At 37.9% G+C, this 24,356-nt stretch overlaps 2 protein-coding genes, 1 long non-coding RNA gene and 1 other non-coding gene across 6 annotated transcripts in view; 3 read left to right on the top strand and 1 right to left on the bottom strand.

The window, feature by feature from the left end:
• The first annotated feature begins 1,380 nt into the window (after positions 1–1,380).
• Positions 1,381–1,453, top strand: TRNAR-UCU (transfer RNA arginine (anticodon UCU)). Its single transcript has one exon. It is a non-coding gene; the product is annotated as a tRNA-Arg (tRNA).
• A 10,995-nt stretch (positions 1,454–12,448) lies between these two features.
• LOC110178135 (uncharacterized) lies at positions 12,449–16,660 on the top strand. The gene is made up of 4 exons (XM_086830489.1): positions 12,449–12,739; positions 12,821–13,558; positions 13,621–14,662; positions 14,728–16,660. Exons 1-4 carry the CDS (start codon positions 12,701–12,703, stop codon positions 15,225–15,227), a joined length of 2,319 nt encoding a protein of 772 aa, XP_086686615.1. The 5' UTR covers positions 12,449–12,700; the 3' UTR covers positions 15,228–16,660.
• Positions 15,841–23,123, bottom strand: Reph (Regulator of eph expression). 3 transcript variants are annotated; one of them, XM_020945253.2, is made up of 4 exons: positions 19,877–23,123; positions 19,668–19,755; positions 19,131–19,513; positions 15,841–19,067 (listed from the first exon to the last, which is right to left on the bottom strand). In XM_020945253.2, exons 1-4 carry the CDS (start codon positions 19,946–19,948, stop codon positions 18,363–18,365), a joined length of 1,248 nt encoding a protein of 415 aa, XP_020800912.2. In that variant the 5' UTR covers positions 19,949–23,123; the 3' UTR covers positions 15,841–18,362. The 3 variants fall into 3 exon arrangements, with proteins under 3 accessions (XP_020800912.2, XP_086686619.1, XP_020800913.2); XM_086830493.1 differs by having other exon boundaries at positions 22,389–23,123; XM_020945254.2 differs by having other exon boundaries at positions 22,960–23,123.
• LOC110178215 (uncharacterized) overlaps positions 20,591–24,356 on the top strand; it is a 46,372-nt gene continuing 42,606 nt past the window's right edge. The window contains exon 1 of the long non-coding RNA XR_002319335.2: positions 20,591–20,903. This is a non-coding gene — a long non-coding RNA (uncharacterized LOC110178215). The remainder of the gene's footprint in view (positions 20,904–24,356) is intronic.

The raw sequence follows: 24,356 nt of genomic DNA, 5'->3' as shown, positions 1-24,356 counted from the left end.
GTTAGTCCAAAATGCAGGTAGGAATATTTTAGCAACTTGTAAAAGAATTATTAAATTATAGAGGGTATAAAAATAACAGGATATCAGTAATATAAATACGAAAACCCTAAACTAGTTCCTCTCAATTCTCTTAATATCTATATAGAACATTCTTTGCTTTCAAGGAACTTCAACATAAATAAAACTAATATTTCCTAGCAAGTAAGGACTTCAGCTCTCGAGAGGCACCACCTCCTTTAGCTCCTCCTTGAAGGCGGCTAAAATTTGTTTTATATTCCTAACCATATGTGTCAGAAAGTTCCACTTAAGTAGAGTCGCCGCCCAGAGCACAGCTGGAGGCACTCCTGACCGGCCTTTCTTTGACAACTTTATTGGCTCCTCGTACACCCACTGAAAATCGATCAGTTCCAGGACTCGCAGACACATAAAAAACTATATATTGTATGTGCAACTTATCGATTAAGTTGTCCGTGCGGTTTGGGATCGGTATCCCAGGACAGGATGCCAGGATCGAATTATCAAAAGGCAACTCCATTTTGCAGCTTGCCAGGACGAAACAGAACTGAATTGATTCGTCACGCAGATTTCGATACATTAAATGCAATCATTTGACAACAGGACGAATATATTTTCATCCATTGTGTCCTAACAATACATATGTGTGTCTGTGTGAGTGTGTCCCAGAGCCTTTGCAGGTTATCCTGGTGTTGGTGTGCAGGACTCCCCCCCAAAGCGTAGCAAATGCGGGGCTGAGGATGTGCTCTCTCTCTCTGTATAGGATTCTATCTCAGGCTCTCCGCTCTATGCCTCTCCTCGGGCGTGTGAAATCGGGAAACAACGTCCTGGGAGCTGGCGATAATTGCTCGTTAGTAGCAGGCACCATGTCCATGATGCGGTTCTCGATTCCAGTCGGATTAACATGTCAGTTAAAAGGCTAAGGATCTGCAGAGCAGACTGTACTCGAGGATTTTAAAGTACATTTATAGGGGAAATATTTAATGAAGAAAGGGGTACTTATGCCACAAGAAATATATTAAAAAGAAATGCTCTGAGACTTATTTATCTATGACATTTATGGCCTATATGGGATTTTGCCCATACTTTAATATATAAATATTATGTATATATATTATATATTATTAAAATATTTAAGAAATAGATTTTAATAAAAGAAAATATGGCAAGTATTTGAATCTTTTTCTAACAGTTATATACATCTTAGAAAAAACAGCTAAAATGGTTTGAAATATATAAGTTATGCACCCTTAAAGGTATTAATTATCTATAAAAATAAGAAATATAAAATTTAGAATAACATTGTTCTTGTTATCCTTCAAAATAAAGTTAAAAAACAGTTTGTAATTAGCCAAGTTAACAACAGTCCCTTTAGCGCAGTGGAAAGCGCGTTGGATTTCTAATCCAAAGGTCGCGGGTTCGAATCCCGCAAGGGATGTTAAGGTCACTTTTTTATTTTAAATTATTCCTCCTTGTTATTTTATAATCTTGAAAATATTATATACAACTTAAGGGACCATTTATAACAATCATAAAAGCCTTTTAAGTTTTGCTATATATTTTTTATCATTACATGAGAGCTACTCAAAGTAGGCCTTGAATATTAATTGTGCCTTGATTGTTGGGTTTGGAATCATGACCTTTTTTCATACATATAGGAAAAACCTTCTATATATTTCTATCCCTCTTTTAGTAAATAGTAAGGCCTTTAATTTTGTTTTAGAAAACACCTCCTTAGGTTTTTCTTCTATAATTTTTGTTATTTTTAATTATCTTTATCCAGATATCATTAGCAGCTAAGGTGTGGCTTTATTTTTGATCCAAATCTCTCATTGTTGATATAACACATGGGTTGACACATTTAAAAAAAACTCGCACCTCACATTTATAGAGCAACAAGGCTCATAAAAGTATCATCCTGCTGATCTAGCCATCTCCAGCGATTACAATCATTATCCTTTCAGCGGAGCAAGTTCCCCGAAAACCCATTAAAAACAAAGACGGTGCCAAAATGTGACAACATAATCCACATAAAGTAGCCAAAGGACGGGGATTCCCTTTGAACTACATATATCTATATATACACCATATATCGCCCGATCATCGTCGTGATTTTTGTCTAATCTCTGTGATTTTTTGTGTGACAACATAATCAAGGCAAGTCGGCAAAGATCACACCGGCCGCATGTCCTTTTGGAGGAGGACAACAACAACAAAAAAAAAGTACTAAAAAGGAAGCCGATCAACGTGCCGAAAGGTGGAAAGTGTGTGCGTGTGGAAATGTCACCTGAATAAGGAGCCAAAGGAGCAAAAGGAGCAAGAAGCAGCCGCCAGAGTCCCGACTTTGATGCCTTTGTTTTTGGGAAAACATTTTATCACATTGTCATTGCGGACAGAGCTGGAAAATAAGAAAAAACCAGCCGCCGCCGCCGCCGATGCCAACAAATGTCTCAATTATTATACGTTTTTCGGCATTTCGGACTTTGACTTTCATTCTATTTGAGCGAGTTTGGGCCACGCCTATATGGTATATACCCCGAGAGGGGCCTCCTGCACGTTGTACCGCAGCAGGAGTCCTTGATTTATGCGACGGCGATCCTTGATCCTGGACGCAATCAAAGGAAGAGCTCAAACAATATACAGTATAATCACCACAAATGATCGCAGCGCGTGCAAAATGTTTGAAGGAAGCGTCGTTAGCATCCCCACATCAGGAATAAGGAATAAGCCAGCACAATTAAAAAGTCAAAAGGAGGGACGGCTAAGCGGATTGCTGACTGCGTTCTGCCTTTAATAGTCTTAAAAATTGATTTCTTTTTTCCTTTTTTCCTGTTTGGTTTTCTTCATCTTTTTTTTGGGTCTTATTGAAATGAGCAGCAGACGGGGCTCTTTCTGCTCTTCTTTCGGACGTGTTAACATAGCAATTAACTTTTACAAGGCCTGCCGCCGCCGCTAAGGAGCAGGGAATTTATGTTCGAATTTATGCGGCGACAGGATATGACCAGGGGATAAAGGATCACATCTAACAGCTGGCAAATATGACGAGGAAGATGATCGGTTTATGGACGTATTGGAATGTGCTTCGAGACAAGGTGTGAAACAGCTCAATATTCGAAAAAAACACCTGAACACAGTGATTGTTATATAAAATTATTCAAAATGGAGAGGTGTACATACTTGACACAAGTACAGAAAAACAAAAAAATTTATTATATGTAAAAAGGAATAATGAGAATTCAAAAATTAAATAATATTCAGATAATATATATTCGGTATTATATTGGTTGAAAATGATCTTTAAGTAAACAAAAAAACTTTTAAAAATGATTGAATCTTTCAAATGGGTAAACAATATTTTTCTGACCTTTAATTAAAAATATTAATTCCATATACAATTTTATAAACCTTTTCACGATGGTCTTAGCAAATTTTTATGATACTTATTACAATTTAATAATTTAAATATTTTTAAACCAAAAAAATCCGTTTTATTAAAATAGTTAAGATTAATAGTTAAGACGACATATTTATTTATTTAAAACCTTGCAGGGTATTCTAATTTCAGTCAGAAGCTGAAAACACAGTGAAGGAGTCATTTCCGACCCTATAAATCATATATATTCTTAATCAGCATGAAAAGCCGAATCGATCTAGCCATGATTGAACAAAAATAAATTTTGACAATGTTATGATACTTATTACAATTTAATAATTTAAATATTTTTAAACCAAAAAAATCCGTTTTATTAAAATAGTTAAGATTAATAGTTAAGACGACATATTTATTTATTTAAAACCTTGCAGGGTATTCTAATTTCAGTCAGAAGCTGAAAACACAGTGAAGGAGTCATTTCCGACCCTATAAATCATATATATTCTTAATCAGCATGAAAAGCCGAATCGATCTAGCCATGATTGAACAAAAATAAATTTTGACAATTTTTTTGTTAAATTTTTTCGTTACAAATTAGCTTTGTGAAAATGTCAAAATTTGAAAAAATTCAAATATAAATTAATCTTAAAACTCAATATGCAGAATTGTTAACCCTATAAAAACTAGTACAGAACAGCTTACCGAATTGAAATTAATGCATTTTTGGCTTAGTTATGAGTTTTTTAAATTTCACTTTGTTGGAAAAATTGTCATATAAATATATCGATAAATATTAACTTAAAAATGATATTATAATATCAGTCAGAAGCTGAAAACACAGTGAAGGAATCATTTCCGACCCTATAAATCATATATATTCTTGATCAGCATGAAAAGCCGAATCGACCTAGCCATGTTCGAACGAAACAAAATTTTGAAATTTTTTTTCCTTTTTTTTCGTTAAAAATTGTCTCTGTGAAAATGTCAAAATTTGATAAAATTCAAATTTCCATTAATTCTAAAACTCAATATGCAGAATTGTTAAACCTTTAAAAACTAGTACAGAACATCTTACCGAATTGAAATGAATGTATTTTTTGCTTAGTTATGAGATTTGAAAAATCTTAATTTACCCAAAAAGAAATTAGCATTTTAAATTATCAAATTAATATAACTAGAGTACACAAAAGCCTATGATTCCTAAAAATCATATATTTTATTTATTTTATTACTTGCAATCCAAATCTTAAACAATGAAGAATAAACCATTTGACCAAAAATTCGACATTTTTCTCAATCTAATTTTATGGTTTCCTATTTATACCATTTTTAATTTTAAAAACTTGTTAAGATAATTCTAGTACATCCACTCCCCCAACAAACACAAGCTGTAATTAATGTTGGAGCTTTGTTATATTTACTTGATCGGATTTCCCCACTTTCAATTAAAGGACTTCCTTCCTCTGGCGAGGCGTGAAAGTGTGTCAGACAGCTCCAGCTCGTGGCGCACTTCCTCGACCATGTACAAGCTATTGCCTCAATCTCAACCTCAACCTCGACCACGACCACGACCACGACCATTAACCATAGCCATAACCCGGCTGGGATCACACCTCGTTGACATAATGACAAGATGGGAAATGCGTTTGGTCTTTTGCCGCGACGGCTGACACTTTCTCATTAACACAAAAACAAGGCGCAAAATTCGCTGACATTTCCGAGGCGCCGAGCTAATGTCTAGCGGGGCTTGTCACTCGGGGAAATTCGATATTGCCCGAGGAAAATTCAAGCGGGGAGAGGAGAGAAGAAACATATGCGGCAAGTGAAGTGTTTAGGCGTGGACGTGGCAACACAGAGAGGAGCCCAAAAAGGAGGCAGTGCCGTCAATGTGTTTGAAAGTCGGTTAATTACAAAAAAAGGAAAGAAAAAGAAAAATCCAAACCAAGTCCAGGGGAAAAGGAGACCCAACTCTCGACTGACTCACTCAAATTTCATCGAACGAAACGTGCAACATCAAAGGATGCCGTGGCGAGCGGCGACTTGTATGTTTTCATTGCTTCAAATTGGAAAATGTCTTAGCATTGGAAAATATTTGGTTATCATTTTGGGTAAATATGTGCCCCCAGTGTGTGAGGATAACGAGGCGAAGGCGTGGAGGAAAATGGATAGAAGGCTTCAAGGAAAACAAGAGATTTCCTTGGGCAAAATCCAAGGGTTAATTGCTTGGACACTTGGAGAAATAAACAGGGAAATTGGTAGAAAAATCTATGAATAAATATTAATAAATTAGAAGACAAAAGATATTAATTGTTTATATACAATATCTAATAGATATGTGATATATATCAATTGATTTCTGCAACTGTTTACGCTTCCTTTCGAATCCTTTCTTGCTTCTCTTACATTTTCTTAAATATTTCCAAACTGAAACGAGTCCGAAAGGTGTTTTTCCGGAACCCCAAAACTCAGGTGCTGTTTTTGATTTTGGAAGTCAACCTTCGGTCCCAAAAAGAGTCGCCCGCTGGCTATAGCCTCGTCGGACGGCAGCAGAGATCGGAAGGTTAGTGTTAAATGTCGCCGATTTGCACCAGCAGTGCACCGGAGGTGGCAGCAGGCCAAGAAGGTAACAAAAAAATAAGAAAAGGACGAATAGAAATCGCAGGACTGGCATCAAAAGTCAGGGGGGGAGCCACGCGGCAGGATGCGCCGCGTCTGCCTGTGAGATGATGAGCCTCGAGTAGATGAGCGCGCCTCTGAATGGCTCAAAGGACTCAAAGGACTCTTCTCCGGCACCCGCTGGCATTGACAGGCCGACGACAGCAAGCAGGCCAAACTCAGCTGCTCCGGAACAGCAGAGCCGAGTGTCCTTGGACACATTGCCACTCGTCCTTGAGACGCACCGATGTGTGGCCAGAGTAAATGGCATATTTTGGCCTCTCCTTGGTTAACCGTACAAATCCCTGTCCCGGTGGAACGGAAACTTTGACATTGAACGTAGGAAGAACGGTTCCTTGACTCTAACGCAGAATTGTGGCCATACATTGACCTTGAGAGAGGATCCTAAGGAGATCCTGTCGCGTTTGTATATTCCGTCACAGTCACGATATATCAACATGACATTAACTAATCTCAAGTTTTGGTTGGTTGGTTGTTTAATTATTGGTTTTTTCGGTTGACCATTCAAGGTCCTTTAAGGGGGAACTAATAGGGAAAATATTACTGAGGTCAATCTTAAGAGTTTTTGAAGATATTTGGAGTTTTAAATCAAGGTGTAAATTTGTCACTATAATAAATGAATTTATGGAATTATAGGCAGGTTTAAAATATAATTGAAATTTTTATATTTTAACTTTTGATTGTTTTAAAGGCTTGAATTTTAATATTTAATATGTACATTTCTTATATCTGAAAAGTTTTCTCATTTTTCTAACCTAATATCCTGGATTTTTGTGTACTTTCTTCTTGAATTTCTATCCCTTAACTTTGAATGTCCTTAGGAAATAAACCTCTGCTTACACAGTCAATTTAATTTCAAAATACTTTTCATTATCTTAAATCTCTTATGTGAAATCTTTTACTTTTGCTAAAGAACTTAAAATTTTCAAAATGGGTCAATGATTTTGATACTGAAGATCTCCAGGACAGCATCCCGTTGTGAATTCTCTATAAAACGGCTATCGCTTAATCTCAAAACATTTGCTATTAACAATTTTTGCTTTATTTTTTCTGGCCACCGATCGGTGGGTTTCCTTTTTTTTATTTTTTTTATTTATTTCCCTGATATATATATATTTTTTTATTCCTGTTCACGGCTCAGTGGCCTTTGAAACAATCAAACTAATGGGGCACCGCTGAAAACAAGAGAGGAAACCTCTTGTGTTGGTCAAATTCACTTCCACTTGATTACGTGCAAAGCTCAAATCTGTTGCGGAAATCATTTAAATGGAATTAATGCTCGAACAAAACATGTGAAAACTATCGCTCCACATCGAAATAAATATATATATATATATAATTCTTTTGATTTCGGTTTTTATGGATTTGATTTTTTTGTGGCAGGGTGTGTCCTTTGCTTTCGAATATCGGGCAGATTGGCAAAAAGGTAGAGCAGGGCGTGTGCAAGCCTAGCGGGGTAGCAAAACAGTCGATTCCTGGTTCACTTTTGCTTATTATTTATATTTCTTAAAAAAAGGGGAACAGGGCTCTTTAGGAAGCGGGAGATTTCCTTAATTAGTTTGGTGGCTTTGCCTGCGGTGGGGACTCAAAAAGTGTGAGTTTTGAATGTTGGAAGAAGTCGTTATTTATTAACACTTGTGCACATATTTTAGTAGAGTAATAAAAAGGGGCCTCTAAAATAATTTCCTAAATATTTTAGGCTTATATTAATGATATATGAAAGATGTAGTTAGTTCAAGTTCAAGTCAAGCCTTGTAATTTGCAAAATTCGAAACTAACTGGTCACCGAATTCATACTTGGGAATTATAAGTGACATTATTTGCACTTTTCTTGTTTGTTTTTTTTCTAACATTTTTAATAAATGTATTAAAATCTTGATAATTACTATTAAGCTTATCAGGATTAACCCTTTAATAAAACAAGCATCCGTGAAAATGTTTCCCCATTAACCACACAACACTTTCACCTCAAAAGATGCAATTAAAAATAATCTCATTAATTACACAACACTTAGAACTAGATAACCTCACAATCCTGCCACATCCTTCTCCAAAATTATCCACATTAACCACCACATAATGTCCTTTTTTGTGGAGGGGAACAAGTGTAAATCAGAGATGCCAGCATCGCCACTTGTACGCCGTCGCATTGCACTCAAGGATAAAGGATGGAGGGGACGAAGGAGCAGGAGCAGGATCTCAAAGCCCAGAGACACGAGACAAAAGTGGCACGAGGCAAGGACCATGTTTTTTCATTAAAAAAACTATGTAGAAAGCATCATCCTTTTGGCAGGACACGGACTGAGGCAAGCACGTGACAATTGCGTCAACAGATTTTTCGCTGAGATGAGCACAAAATATGTTAACAACAAAAATAAAGGCAAAAAACGTGAGCAGAGAATGGGAAAGTTTTTGGGGGGTAGGAAAAAAAAGTGGAAAACGGAAAAGCCAGACAAAAAGCACTGCTTCCGACAATATTTATGCAGCAGCCAGCACCAACAGCAAAGTGGAAATGGAAATGGAAATGGTAATGGAAAAGGAGGGTTTGGAAATGGGGGTTTTCCAAGGCGGTCCTTTCTGGGGCTGTTTGTTTTTGCATTTTGCCTACATTTTGTAGCTTTTGTTTTATAATTTGAACCCCGCAAGGCGACAAAACTCGAAGGGGCCACAACAACAAAGAAACAATGGGTATTAAAAAAGGGAAAACATGTTTTCTGATATTTAAAAAATTTTAAACGAATTTTAGTTATCTCTTAATAAGATTCTCAATCTCTCGAAAATGCTCTTAGGGATTCAAGGTTCCTTTTTCGCTATTATTTATGTTAATAACCGAACAAAAGCCTATACAAATTTAACAGCACTAACATAATACTTAATTATTTAAAAACAATAAAGTATAATATACATTAAACTATGAGTATTCCATAATAATAACAACAATAATACATATTCTAAAATAAAATAATATTCTTAAAAAGTTAGTATTGCTTAAGTTTTTAATTTAAAAAAAAACAGCTCCGATGAAGACATAATTAGTAACTTATTAATATATTCCTTATATCAACAAGAGATCTTCTTATCCTACTCTAAAGATTCCCATAAAACCTTTTCAATATTCAACAAAAAATATTCACAAATTCCCCAATGTTTGGAATAACCAATATACCCTCTATTTTCCAGGGTATGCCTCAAGCTCTCCAGCGATCGAACCGCTCTCGATGATGTTGTTGTCGCCACTACTGTTTGTGGCTGTTTCCGCTTCCTCTTTTGCGCAAAAACTCGAGGCATCTGCGGTAGGTTGGTCCTGGCTCCTGGCTCCTGGTTCCACCTCCTCCTGGTCCTTCCTCCTCCTGGTCCTTCCTCCCCCCAGCTGTAAGGTGGTTTTGTTCCGGAGGAGGGCCAACAGGCACCGCAGTACGTGACGAAGAACAAAAGAAGGCACTTGGGCACTTGCATGCGCTTCCTGCCCGATTTTCAGGGGTCCTTCCTAGCGTCCGTGTTGTGTGTTTTTTACAAAAAAAACTTACTTGCTGCTGCTGCTTTTGTTGTATCCACAAAAAAGCACGCTTATGATAATAATAATGGCATTATGTATTGTACATACATATATACCGAAATGTAACAAAGTGTATATGAAAAACCTTGTCAGCCGCAGTCCTTTTTTTTCAGCTTTCTATTCTTTTTTTATTGAGCAAAACTTGTCTAACGAGATGAGCCAAGGATTGTCAGAGAAGAAATCAAGTGGGAAATATTTATTTAAGGTGCGGGGAGAAGAAAGTGGTGGGAAATCATTGCTTAATTTATAACTAAGCTAAGAAAATTATTATTATAATATTATTATACATTTAAATACTTAAAATATCATTAATTAAGTTATATGTAGAGTAAATCAGTATTTCCTAAATTTCTTAAAATGAATAAAAAGAAAATCCTTAGCCTGAAATCTATAATATAAACATCCTTTTCCCAGAAACTAACCATAGCAATCCCCTTTTCCACCCACGCAGGTTATTATATTTATTTTTTGTTTCACCATGAATAAATATTGACTTTGCATATTTGTGAAAAATATTTGAAAACCACAAAAGCGAAATTTCTCTGTTTGTTGCTATTTATTTATTATAGAATTTAAGGAAAAGCGATAAACCAAAAACAAACAAAACAAAAATTTGGTTGGTAGCTCGAAAAAATAAACAAACGAAGCCGCAAAAGATATACATAGGAGGCAGGTAGAATATGGAATAAATCTCGATTTCTGGTGGGCAGCTGCTGCCGGTTGGTGGGCGTTGCTAATGTGTGAGCCAAAAGGTAAACAATTTGCATTTTTCTCTTAATGAAAAAATAATATTTATAAGAAAATATTGCAATCTGAAGGAGTGGCAATAGAATGGCAACAAAAGGAAAAAACCCTTATGGGCAAAAAATAACATTTGGAAATTGTAGTTCAAAATAAGTAAGGAAATAAAAAGTGGAAAGATAATCTCAAGAAAAATTAAATTAAAAATTTATTAACTGATATATAAAATTTATATAAATTATTTAGGCTAAAATAAATAGTAAATGAACTAAGTAAAATATATAAATAATGTATATTCAAAAATAAAAGGTAATGAAATGCTTCTTAAGATAAAACTAAGCTTAATAAATATTAAATTAAATAGATAACATAAATGTTTACTAGTAAATACTGTTCCAAGTCTAAAAATAGGTCTAATTAATTTTAAATTAATTTACTTTCTTCCCCTAAACACAAATCTAAGTCCAATTAATATAAAATTAACTAATTATCTGTTGCCATACGGTGGAATTTACAAATGATAGCTGCTCGCTCTCACCCTCTTTTTCTCCCCTGAAAATTCCTAAAAATTCCCTAATTTGCTTCACCAATTGGTTGCAACATAAAGTTCAACAACAAACAGAGCAATAAACATTCATGGCATATATATTATATTCCCCTTAACACATTAACACTTCATATATAAATGTATATTCCCAGTGAGGTCTGAAGTGGCACATAATCCACGACGATTCTGCCCCTCATTCCAATCCCCCAATCTCCATATGGCTGCAAACAGGAAGCTAATCCTGCTCAGTGATATATCAACATATTTATGGTAAAGGGATCAGAGGGGACTTAGGGAGATGGAGTCAGTGGTTGGAACATATGTTCCACTCCCGCGATATTTATAGGCTCGACTTCAACCGCAAAAGGTCTATAAAATTTTATGAACAATTTCAAGTGACGAGCCACGGCTGCTGCTTAGCAACTATTAATGCTATTAATGTTTAATAAACAATTACTAGACAATCGAACACACACACATTTATGTTTGAGAGCTTTGATCTCTTCTCTGACTCATCCAGAGAGGTTTCTCCGCGTAAAAATAAATACAAGTTTCGAATCGGGAAAATTATGCACACGAATTCCCATGAATCATAACAATAACAATGGAGGAGGAATCTCTGGGAGATGGAATCTCTACGAGAGGGAATTCATCAAGGAACACCTTAAGCGATGTTAGAACGACTCTTTGATGTTTGATAAAGAGAGAATGAGAGATGATTCCCTATAAATCATAACAAACACTTTGGGATGTACGAGAATTCTTAGCATTTTAAACAGTTTTAAGCATTTTCTTGATATAATGTGTGATAGAATTTGATATTTCCAAAAATGCTCACACTTAAGGAAATATATAAATCTTTGTTAGATAATATTTACTAAATAATTATTTTATTAGGTAAATATTAGCTTTATAAGATAACAAGAATGATATACTCTTTCGGCTTGCAAATAATTTAATGTATTGAATAGGAAATATATAATCTCTATGCTATAAATATTCATATTCTTTGAATGGATATTTATCGAAGTTATTATGTGACATTTTTTTCAACCAATCAAAGTTTAAAAAACTCCTAACTTGGCCAAAAATTCATTAATTTCCATTACGAAAGACTTCCTATGTTAGTTTTTATTAAGTTAATAAATCTGCATACGCAGTTTAAAATGAAAATAAATTTAATTTTTTCCCATTTTTTTTCATTTAAAAATGACAAAATTTGTAAAAAAAAAATGTGTAAATTTTTTTATCTCCCAGAGGAGTTTAGATCGATTCGGCTGTTAATGCTGATCAAGAATATATATGATTTATAGGGTCGGAAATGATTCACAGTGTTATTAGGTTTTTTTTTACAAAAAGCAAGCACTGAGCAAAAAAATTAAGCTGGAATTAGGAATTTCTAAAGTACTTACTAGTTAGTAGTTTCTCTAGTGATAACAAACATATTTCAAATATCGCGCTTCTTTTTCAACAGCCCTCAAGCAGTTCTCTCTGCACTGCTTGCTGTAAACTCTGCTCTATGTTTAACATAACAGCAACAGCTGATATTCTCCCAACGTTCATCAACACTTGAACTGCATTTAGAAATTTCCACCAATAAAGAGAATTGAAAATTGGTAAAATTACAATTTACTCCAAACAAATAAATATTAATTAATTAAGAGAAGAAAAAAGAGTATACATAGGAGAAGGAGGTCTTTCGGAAAACAAAACGAGCAACAGAGTTGGGATAAAACCGAAGCTATAACCCATTTTCCATCTTGAATGAATTTCCAAACAAGAATCACTCAAAATGGAGCGCAAGGAAGTGGACCAACAGTTCATGGATCACGTAAGTAACGAATTTTAAGGCAACCCAAGAAGCACAGACAAGATTTAACCTGTTTTTCCCATAATTTTTCATACAAAATAGTCTCTTCTTGCTACGGAGCTAATGCGAGATCCGAATCACTTTATAATGGATCTCATAGATCACACCTACAAGGCGGAAGGACCCACCAATCTCAGCACGAATGCCGTACACGGGAGTCATCATCCTACGGGATCCACCTACGCGGATGTGGAGATCAAAGACACTCTGACACCGGAATCCCTAAACACAATTTTCCAGTTTGTAAACAAATCCTCATCCTCCCCGGAAAGCGTAGAGCAGCAGCAGCATCAGGTTAACCATCAGCAGGAAGTTAACCAACAGCCCGCATTTCCCGCTCTGGGTAACATTGAGCCCATCCCAGTACCCATCATGGATGTGGTGGCCACCGAGGAGCTGCTGTATGCCTCTTCCGCCTGCATGAATGCCCGCAAGGTGCTGCCCCACAAGAAGCGCATCTCCAGGAAGCTCAAGGGCAACATGGATAACGATTTGCTTGTGGAGCAGCAGCAGCAGCACAAAGAGCTCGTTCAGGAAGATGTACCGGATGTGCCGGGCTCTTCGGCGCTCTATAGCTGTGAGATCTGCGGATATGCGGTGCACACGCAGTTGGACTTCTTTGCCCATCTCAAGCAGCACTATGAGCCCACGGAGCAGCAGCGACTGGTTGTCCAGGATCACCATCCTCAACAACAGCAGCAGCAGCAGCAGCAGCATCATCATCAACAGCAGCTCCAGAAGGAACCACTGGACATGTGCGGCTTATCCGCTCAGGATAAGGTAAGTCTTGACTTTTGGAGTAACAAAAATCCCTTTTCTAAACCTCCCCTTCCTGCTTGCAGCTCCAACAGGAACAAGCCAAACTGGACCAAGTCTTTCACGATGTCCAACTAAACTTTGAGAACTTCCACAACATCAGTCACCATCATCACCATCATCACCATGTGGACGAAGATGACGACGACGACGATGTTGTGGCCAATGATGTGGGCGTCGATATGGTGTTGCCTGGCCAGGCAACGGATAAACTCAGTCCCGTTGTGGTCGTGGTCAACTCGAATGCTACACCGAATCCCTTGCCCGTGGCAGTGGATGATGATGTGGAGTTTAGCGACACGGAGGACATGCTAGAGGGCATACGGAATGTGGTGGACAAGGTGTCCATAGAGGACACCTGCGATGAGCTTGTGGATCTGGAGCTAACCTCCAGTGGAATGACAGCACCTTGGTTTAACAATAACTTTAGGTACATCACATTTCCGACGCTGTTGTTGCCGGGAGAACCGCCACCGTCGTCGTCGGCCTCAGCTTCCACAGCTCCTGCCTTGCTCAAGGAAAACTCGCACATAGAGTTGGATTTTCTAAGTTCCGAGAACGGAGTCCCCAAGACGGATAACAAAATGGAGAGGCCTTTGGCCAAGCCTAGCGAGGATATGGAACAGACCTTGCTAGTGGCGCCGCCATCGCCTCACGTTCCTGCTCCACCACCTCCACCTCTACCTCTACCTCCCCATCCTCATCCCAACACCAACTCCTCCATTGAGCAACTTCGTCGTTCTCCTTTGATGCTAAACGAAGGCTACAAATTGGAGGAAGACGACAGCAGGCCACCTTCGCCCTTCGACGAAGACGAAGGAGATCACCATGAGACTGATGAACACCAAGAGAGCTTCTCGTTGCCGGGTCTAGACAGCAGTTTGTCAGAGGATACGGGCGGAAAGGCAAGGAGAAAGCACTTTTGCGACAAGTGCAGTCGCGACTTCAACTCGTATAATGCCCTGAAGTACCATCAATATACGCACAACCAACAGAGATCCCACAAATGCGAAAGCTGCGAGAGATCCTTCTACACACAGAGTGCCCTCAAGGCTCATGAAAGAACACGTGAGTTTAGGGAATCTTATTCTGTCATCTCAAGGGAGTTCTAATCCCACTTTCATCCATTACAGATTCCGGCGTGAAGCCATTTAAATGCGAAAAGTGTGACTTTAAATTCCGGCAATGGGGCGATCTCAAGTATCACATCATCTCCCGGCACAGCGACATTAAGGCGCACATGTGCGAATTCTGCGGCAAGAGCTTCTCCCGGCGATATTCCCTCGTCCTTCATCGGAGAATTCATACCAGCGAGAGGAACTATGCCTGCCAGTATTGTGAGAAAACCTTTCGCGCCAGTTCCTACCTGTTGAGTCACATTAAAGTGCACACGGGGGAGCGACCCTACGAGTGTTCGATTTGTGAGAAGAAATTCCGGGTATCGGGTGATCTCAAGCGACATTCCCGCATCCATGATCCCGCCAGAAACGGGCATGCTGCCATGGACAAGGGGAAAAAGAAGGAGAAGGCAGCGCTTGCTGCTCCCACAGCTGCATGCAATATTAAATTACAGGATCAGGACGACAACCACACACAAAATCACAAGTCTGAGCGAGAAATACTGGGCTCATAGCCACTCTACTGTGCCAAGGTTTCATTAGAGTAGAAATTAGATATTTGTAAAATAATTGTAAATAAACCAATGGAATTTAAGTGAGAATTTAAGTAAGAATTCTAAGGCGTCGCAAATAAGACTTAACAGTAAATATTAAAGAAATAAAGCAAAGGTAATATAATATATGAAAGAGAGCTCGCATTTAAGAGAATGCCTTTTTTCACGTATTCCCTGCAATGCACAAGCAATCCCATGAATGAACAGAAATAAAAAGAATAGAGCTGTTTTAGAAAGCTTAAGAATACAAATATTAAAGATAAATATTTAAAAAGATATGGATTTAAGAAAGGGAAATATAAGGAATAATATAATATGGAATTTTGAAATAAAAAAATAAATAAAATCTAGAGAGAGAGAGAGAGCTTAAGAGCCAGGAACTTTCTCTCCATCTATGGACTATTTCCAAATTGTTAGAATTTCGTTGCTAAAAGAATAGTATCTAAATAATGAAAATTAAACAATGAAATCTGAAAGCTAAAACTGAAAGGAAATTAATTTAAATCAATATAGAATACATTTTTAATTAGGGGTTCCCACGTTGTTCAAAATAAAAACGTTTACTCCAAAATACTTCTATTTTGCAGAGCATTTCTTTATTATTTTTCTTGTTTTTTTTTCTTGTCTTCATTATTCTTTCTTTTTTCAAATTGTTCTTCATTTGTTTTTTCTTCATATTGTTTTTCTTCTTTTTTTGTTGCACTTGTACCGTTCATCGACTTAATAGTTAATGAGTAAGATATATATATATATATATATATATATATTAAATATATATTGTTTGTTAATTAATGTAACTATGTACAACACAATGAAATCTTTGTTTGTTTTTCTTTTCCTTTTTTGTTTACAACATAAGTTTTGTTTTTCTCTTTTTTTCTTGTTTTGTTTCATCCGTTTTTTTTTTAGTTTTTCATGTATTTGTTTTGTTTTGTTTCTCTCAGAAAAATATTCAACATAAATCATAGATTTTGTGTGTGCTTTCCATATTTGTTAGCCGTTTTTTTTTTCACAATGTTTTTCATCCCACGAACTTAAGAACTTATCAACTAAAATCCTAGTATTGGGTTTGCTTCACATGCCGCTTTCTCCACGTCCACGCTTTAATGTAACGCTCAGTCCATTGATATCTTATCTTCCCCGCTTCTTCATCGCTTCTTCAGCTTACATCATCATTATACATTGATACATATATCAGGGGTGCCCACAGAAATCGTACATCCCTCGAAAGGGTTTTACATTGCATACTTGTAAGAAAGCGATTTCTGTGTGGCCCCACCGATAATACATTTCCCCTTCTCTTAATTAATTTAAAAATTATGAAAACTGCATTTCTAGTTATCAGTTATTCAGTATCCTTTCTATGATCACTCCGTCACACTTCTTCTCCCAGCCCGATCCTAACTTTGCCTGATGGTTCTCTTCGATCTCATCGCTATTATTATGCATATATTATATATATATATTCTGTGTGTTGGTGGTGTGGATTATGCTGTTGTTTTTGTTTTGGTTTTTGGTAGGTTGAATGTTTTGAGTGTTGTTGGGTGTGATTCTGTGAAACGTTTTTTTTAGAGATGATTATTGAGAGAAAAAATTATCAAATACCATTGACTACGTTTTTGTTGTTGGCGTTAACTGAAATTTCGTCGGCTTTCCATACGGAAATACTAAATATGATTTAAAATTAGCAATTAGTTTTGAATATTCTTTGCTTGCTTTTAATATTTATATATGGTACTTAAAAATGTATTTTTTTGCTTAATTCTTTTGCTTTTTTGCTATGGATGCACACATTTATTGGTTTTAGTATTCTTTTGCTTTTTATTTGGTTTTTTTTTAATGGAATTGAATATTGGGTTTATTTTCTTTCGTTTTTGCTTTGACAAAGAAAAGTTTACACTTGCCAATTGTTTAATTGTTGCGTTTATCATCATCAATCAATCAATCAATTAATCAATATTGGTAAAACTGAATAGCTTTAATGCATGAATGTTGATGGCAGCTTTTTTGTTTTTTCTTTTTTTGTTGTCTCGTATTTTGTTTTCTTGGTTTTTCTCTTAATTGTTTGGATTAAATTGAATATTGTTTATAAAATAGCTTGCTATTTTATGTTGTACATTTAAACACATATTTAACTGTTTTTAAACTGTCGTCGCAGCGACCTCAGTTACCTTCGGCTTTCGATTTGATACAAAAGTTTGTGTTTCTTTAATAATCTTTCAGTTGCTATTGTTGCTTCACATTTTGTTTTGTTTTTTTTTGCTGTTGCTATTTGTTCTTCCATTTTTCCCTTCCTTTTCACTTTCCTACTTTCATTTTTCCCTTTTCATTCAGTTTATAGAAATATAATTTTGTTTTCTCTTTCAAGTTTTCGAGTCTTCTGTCAATATCAATCAGTTTTAAAAAAATTAAAATACTTTCTTTTCGATCATAATCATTCTTCTGTGCTTCTTCTATCGATGGCTTGCCAATTCTTCAAAAATTCTTCAAATACACAATATATACAGTTTACACAGAACTGGATTTCTTTTTCGTTTACAATCTAAATCTCAGCTTTATCTTGTTCTTCAACTCCTTTACATCGAGCTTTCTAATCTTCTCTCCTATTAGCAAGTGAGTCCTTCCTATATCTCCTTAGCTTTTTTTACAGCCTTCTCAAGCTTTCTTCCCTGCTTTCCTCTCTCTTTCTCTCTCTCTCTCTATCTATCCTTCTTCTGTCATATTTTTTTATACTTTTTTCTTTAGGCTTAAAAGTTGTGAAAAAATAGCTGCTGCTTTTCTATTGTAAATTTTAGTGGTTTCTCTTTTAATTTGGTTTGTATTTTAAAATGTGAATTACCTTTTTTTAAATATTTTTTAAATTTGATTTGATGATATATCTTCCTTCTTCTGCGTTCTCCTGCTGCTTTCTGCTCTCTGGGGAGTTCTCTCTGGAGGCATACCTCAATCCTTAGGTACTCTTGCTCTTCTCGAATCGCAGTTTTCTGCTGTGTTTTTCGTATAAAAGTCTTTGATTTTCCCCGGTTTCTCCTCATCCTCATCCTCATCCTCCATCCCGATCCGCTTCCGAACTCCTTGCTTTTAGCGCTCTCTGCATTAGAGGCTCACCTGCTGCATCTTATCAAAATCTAAACACGGCCGATGCGGTCGCTGCAGTCTCTGTGTGGCGGCGGCGGCGTTTCCGGCATTTCCGTTTCCGGAGTTGGCAGCATTTTGTGTCGTTGTTGTGGCTGATGATCCTACCCCGCCGCTGGCATTATTACTGCTAGGTCGCCTTCGCGGCGATATGGCGCAATGAAAGAGCTTCGCTGGCGGACTAACCGAGCGAACCATATCCATATCCAGACCCGTGGTGCTTGCCGGACTGCTTCTCGAGCTATTGTAGTGGAAACTATACTTGGGCTGCGGCTGATAAATGTGATGGCTGCTATTGCTCATCTTCAGGGAGCTGCTGCACGCCTTAATCACGCTCGTTGTTGGCTCGTTCTCATTGCCTCCATTCCCAGATGCGGTGCCAATCTTGGCACACTTGTTAGTTGCTCCCACTGCCTCTGATCCAGCTCCCGTTCCCGCTGCTGCTGCTCCTGCTCCTGTTCCTGCTCCTGAGTCGCCGCCGCCATTCTCCTCGTTAACACTATTATCACATAATTGAATATTTTCGATGCCACAACGGGCCTCCGATAATATCAGTGGCGTTGTGGAGCGGAACATCATATGGCTACGATTTGGCTTGAATGCCTCCAATGGCGGCGATGTACGAAAATTCACGGGCGTCAATATGGGCTCCAGCGAGTTGCGAAGCTATAAAGGGGATATACAAATGTATAGAGAAGGTAGTTCTATCAGGAATGGACTATAACCCACCTCATCATCGGAGCTATGGGCCAGCGAACGCTTACGATTCTCCACCATTAGAGTGGAACTGGTGGAGCGCTTTGAATTCGAGGATGTGGTGGCACGCTCCTCGTATGGCGGTGCCTCTGTGTCCAACGAAGAGTTGCAGCCCCGATTCGAGATCCTGGATGTGCATGAGGAGGAACCACCGCCACCACCACCCGTTATCGCCGCATTAGTCGTCGCCGTTCCGCCGGGATGCTGTCCTGCCTGAGACGACGGCCCGTTGATCACCTCTAGCTCCTCCTCGGAACTGTGCTGGTCGTACATGAGATGGGCGCAGGATGAGGATGAGTTCGGCTGGTGACACATCATTGCAGGAGCAGTGATTGACTTTTGTTGGCCAGCAACACCTACGAAAAGGTGAGTTTGATTATTAAGTTGAAATCCGATTACAGAATAAATAAATAGCATTAAACTCAACCAGAAAAAGGCTGTGAAAATAGTTTTATGCCTTTAACCCATATGTTTTTATCTTCTGTGCGGAATTTCTGGCCTCAAACTTACTAGTTTCCATATCCACGTCTAAGTGACGTTGGTTTTCCACATCGAGGAGTTCACCATCAGATTCGGTGCCAGAGTCATTCGATTCACGCTGCAAAAGAAATGAAACATTAAGACAAGAAAAAAGATAATGCGGAGGGGGAAAATTCCCAAGTATTTATATCTCAAAAAAGTCTTAGATCTCAAAAATGTTAAAATAATTGAAGTCCAACCTTTTTTCGCATAAAATTTTTGGATGCCCTTAGTGAGTTTTCGCGATTCTTTTGCCTGACAAACTTTATCATGATTTTCCACAGCTCCTCTTCTTCGGACTTTTATTTATTCCACATTCTACGCTATGTGCGTAGACGACGTTGCACCCACGCAAAGCACACACAAACACCGACACACACGCGCGCGAAATACACAAACACACAGACAGAGTGCAGAAAAACTTACTACGACGTCGCAGTCGCAGTCAGCGTCCGCGTCCGCGTCGGCGCCGGCGCCGCAGTCGACTTGGATGTTCTGTCTCCTCCGGTTTCTCCTTCTACTACTATTACTACATACTACTGACTTTTTTGCCGTTGCGCTCTACACGCTGTTTCTATTTATACGCCTCCGCATGTATTTTTGTTTGTTATTTTTACGCGCTACTTCGTTTTCTGATTCCGCTTCCTGAATCACTGGCACTCTCTCCCGTGGTCTTTACACAACTGCAGGGCAGGCTTTGGCGCGCGTGTAAAGCGTAAGCGGCGCTTCTCTTTTGTGCAAAAATTTCAATCACGTTTACGTTCTCTCTCACTTGTAGTTGTAAGTTGTCCCTCTCTCTCTCTCTCTTTATCGCCCACACTCTCTCGGCTGGTTGTATTTTCCGTAGTTAGCGAGTAACGGTAACGACGGTGAGAGAGAGCCGACGAAAATCCGAAAGCCGAGTCCCGAGTTTCAGAATATCCGCGCACCTTTCGCCGTAACTTATACAGCACGGAATTATTGATTTTTTTTGGCAAGGGAACAACGGAAGCCAGACGCGAAATTAAAAGAAACACCGCTGCACCGCCATTAAAGTGTTAACGTCGTGTTCGCGTCCGCGTATTCTTAGCCCGTCGAAGTTTTAGCCGCCGAGTTGACGTTCACGTTTACTGTAATCCGCTGCGCGCACTTCTCCGATTTCCAGCAGCACAAAAGTGCAGTTGTGCAACTGTTTTGGATCCGCCTACGCCTGCTGGCTCTGCTGATTACTACGTTACTATGTGCCCCGTGAGTCTTTAGCTTCTAAGGCCCATTCGCGTCACCGGCTAGTTGCGTTCCAACTGAAAACTTATTGCGCACGCTGTGGCAAGGCAACAGAGTCTCAATGTCTCTGCAAATCTGTGCTCTGCGCTGGCGCTGGCGCTGGCGCTGGAGAGAGCTCCTGCCTCTCTCTTCTTCCATTTTTTTTTCCACCATGTGCCTCCCACACTCTTCTCAGTTGCAATTTCCAGGGTTACCAGATGGGCAGGGAAACGACTTAACTTCCTCGAGTTATTACCTATTATTACATTTGAATTATTTATCGCTACTATTGATTATAGTCCGAGAACTTGTAGTAATTATAATAAGAAATGACTACAAGGTACAACTGCAGGATAACGAACTTATTAAATATTAAAAATGATAGCTTTAGCTATAATATTAATTATATTATTGAGATAAATGTTTAGATTTCATTCTAAAATATAAATGTAAAATAATGCACTATGGAGTCCGATCGTATTACAAAACCATACAGGCAGGCTTGTTTTTGATTACAAAGTTGAGCACTGTAATTAATTGTACGTGCTGTAATTAGCGACTCGAATTAACATTGCTGGCAAATTTCTTGCGGCCGAGTAGTTTCTTTTGTGTGCAGTTTTGTTTTTCCCATTCATTGAATTCTTCGCCCATTCCCACCCAGTGATTGTGCAAAAAATACGTCGCTCTGGCAACCCTGTCGCGCTCACCAAAGTGCACTTACTACACTTCGGTTTGGATGCGATGCCCATGTGGGAGCGCATGGAGAATGAGGTGGATGGGGGAGGGGGTAGGGGGTCGTGCTGCTGCTCGATTTTGTACATGCGCGCTCAACTCGTGCCTCCAACAGCGATACGATAAGGTGCCGAGCAAAAGTGTAGGGTTACTTTAATAACTTGGAAATTTAGTTAGAAGATCACCAATAATATTATTTCTGTTGTTTGATTTTCATAATTTATTGAGAAAATTCAACTACTCAACGTCTCAATTACTGAACTTTATGTAGGGACATTACACTTTCGTCGCGCACCTTGGTATTTATAGACGGAAGAAGAAGCAGGTTGTGGCAGGCCTATTGCCTATTCCTTGTGCCTATAAGTCCATATGTCTATACACTTATCCATATGTACATAGATGTACATATATGTATGAATACATCCATCTGTGAGTAGTAACGTGTGGCAGCAGAGCAAAGCGGAGAGCAACAACGGTGCAAAATGTGAAATAAGACGAAGCGTGCGAAACTCGTTGCAACGATGGATGATATGGGAAATTGTTTGGAGCTCGTTTTGGGCGAAAACATGACATGGAAAACTACGCACGAACTGGTTTTTCGGCAACTCTCGACTGGGATTTTCGACCCATGTAATTTTGCAGTCACTTTTATATAATTTGAGGTGTTTCTGGTTTAATATTTCGAACTGCACCTTTTTTTACTATTAAATTATTATTGAATATGCATTTTTTTTTTACCTTTTCTCACTTTTTCACTTAATTTTCACTAGATTTTATAAATTTCAGTCCGATACATTTTTTAGAATTTTTAAAATAGTTTTTTGATATTTTTTTTGCAAGGTTTTTAGCATTTTGCAGGAGCTCCCTCGTGAGCTTTTCAATTTGCTTTCAATTTTACGCGGAAAATTTTACTACGAGTCTACGTGCCACAAATACATACATACATCCATGCACCAATACACGCATAAACTGCCACCCACCGCCGCCTCCCCCTCTTATCAACAAATACACGTCGCTTAAGTCTAAGTACTTTTGTTCCATTCATACCACACATACTCGCGCGAGCGCTGGACTGGAGAGCGCGCGTCTGACGTATGGCGACAGTTTTGCAGAGAGGACACTGGTGTGGGCGGCGGTGGGCGGTGGGGGGTGGTGGTGTGTTCTGTGTTGCACAGCCTTCAGCTTGAGGTCTAAATTTAGCACGCAAGCTTGCAACTTCACTTCAACAGCAGGATTTTCACTCTCTCTCGCACACTTGCACTTGAACGCACATACACGGGCACAGTTAGTGTCCAGCAACAAAACTTACTTGTATCGCTCGCTCGATGGTTTTTTTCTGTTGTTTTCTTTTTAATTACAGATTTTGTTGTTTTTGCTAATTTTTTGGTGTAGTATATTTTGCACAAGTTGGTAATTGGTTTTTTGGTTTGGGGAACATCGAGGAAAACCAGCGGCGAGTGAAGAACGATGAATGGCGCAAAGCAGCGCTACTACAAATTTAATTTGACAAAACAAGCTCAAGCGCACCGCTCTCTGCTCATTTTACTCTCCCTCGCTCTCTGCTCTATGCTCGCCCACACCAGGGATGACAGTTAAGCTTATTTCGGGCCGGATCTAGTTCACCCAAAATGAGGGAAAAGCTTATAAAATCATCATCTATCTTTTAGCCTTAAATTAAGCCGATTTAAATGTTTTATAGTAACTTAGTATTTGGTATATGTACGATTTATTTTATAAGGAGAATACGTTTCACAGTATTTATGTGAGAAAGCTTGGCTTAATTTAAATTTATTTATAAAAAGGTTCGATTTAAGCTCGGAAACTAGCTCCGGCAACACTCTCGCCCACTCACCGGATCCAGTGGGAAAGTGCAATCTCTCTCTCTCACAATCACTCTCTCTCTGGTGTATGTGCGTGTCTTGCATAAAAAACAAACCCAATAAACTTTTTCGAATAGGAATCAATTTGTTTTTTCAATGTCAAAAGCTTGGAAGAAGATAAGCCATAATTATATAACCAGGACAGATTTGAAAGAATTAAGGTTCATATAAATATATAATTTTAATCATTTCAAATCAGCGACTATAAATAAACAAAAGCGATGCTAACTTCGTATTCTCTTGCAGATCGAAATTCAATAACTAGAAATTAATGCAATATTAATTAAATATATTTATGTTAAAAACAATAAAGTAATGTTTGTATGAAAGCTTTATGATATAGTAGTCCGATTTTCATAAGATTCTACATAAAATTCTAGTTTAATACACAAGTGCTATATTTCAAATTCAAATTTCAAATGATGAAAATCTGGTGAAAACTGGAAAAGTTATAAATTTTTTTCTTTCCTACGGCAGCTATATGTATGTATATATATAGTTCACCGATTCCCCATGCTCCGACTTATATACTATTAAAATTATATAGAAGAATAACTCTATAGATTCATTCAAATAGCTTGCTCTTAAATTTGTTCCAAAACAAATGTCGCACATATGTACATATGATTCCCAACTGGTTCTAACATCCCCGGAACGAAGGGACATCTCCCAGCCAAGTCTCACATACATATGTGTTGTGTTACAAAAGTTGCATGTCATTGTTTATAAGTGTTCAAAGTTAGTAACTGATCATACATGTTTACTGTTCAAAGTTACTTACTGATCATACATACTTATTGGCCATAGATACTTACTTACTAATCAT

Source organism: Drosophila serrata, unplaced genomic scaffold (genome assembly GCF_035046125.1).
Source record: "Drosophila serrata isolate PLE 108 unplaced genomic scaffold, ASM3504612v1 contig_240, whole genome shotgun sequence".
Taxonomy (NCBI): domain Eukaryota; kingdom Metazoa; phylum Arthropoda; class Insecta; order Diptera; family Drosophilidae; genus Drosophila; species Drosophila serrata.
This window is presented reverse-complemented; position numbering and strand designations above follow the sequence as displayed.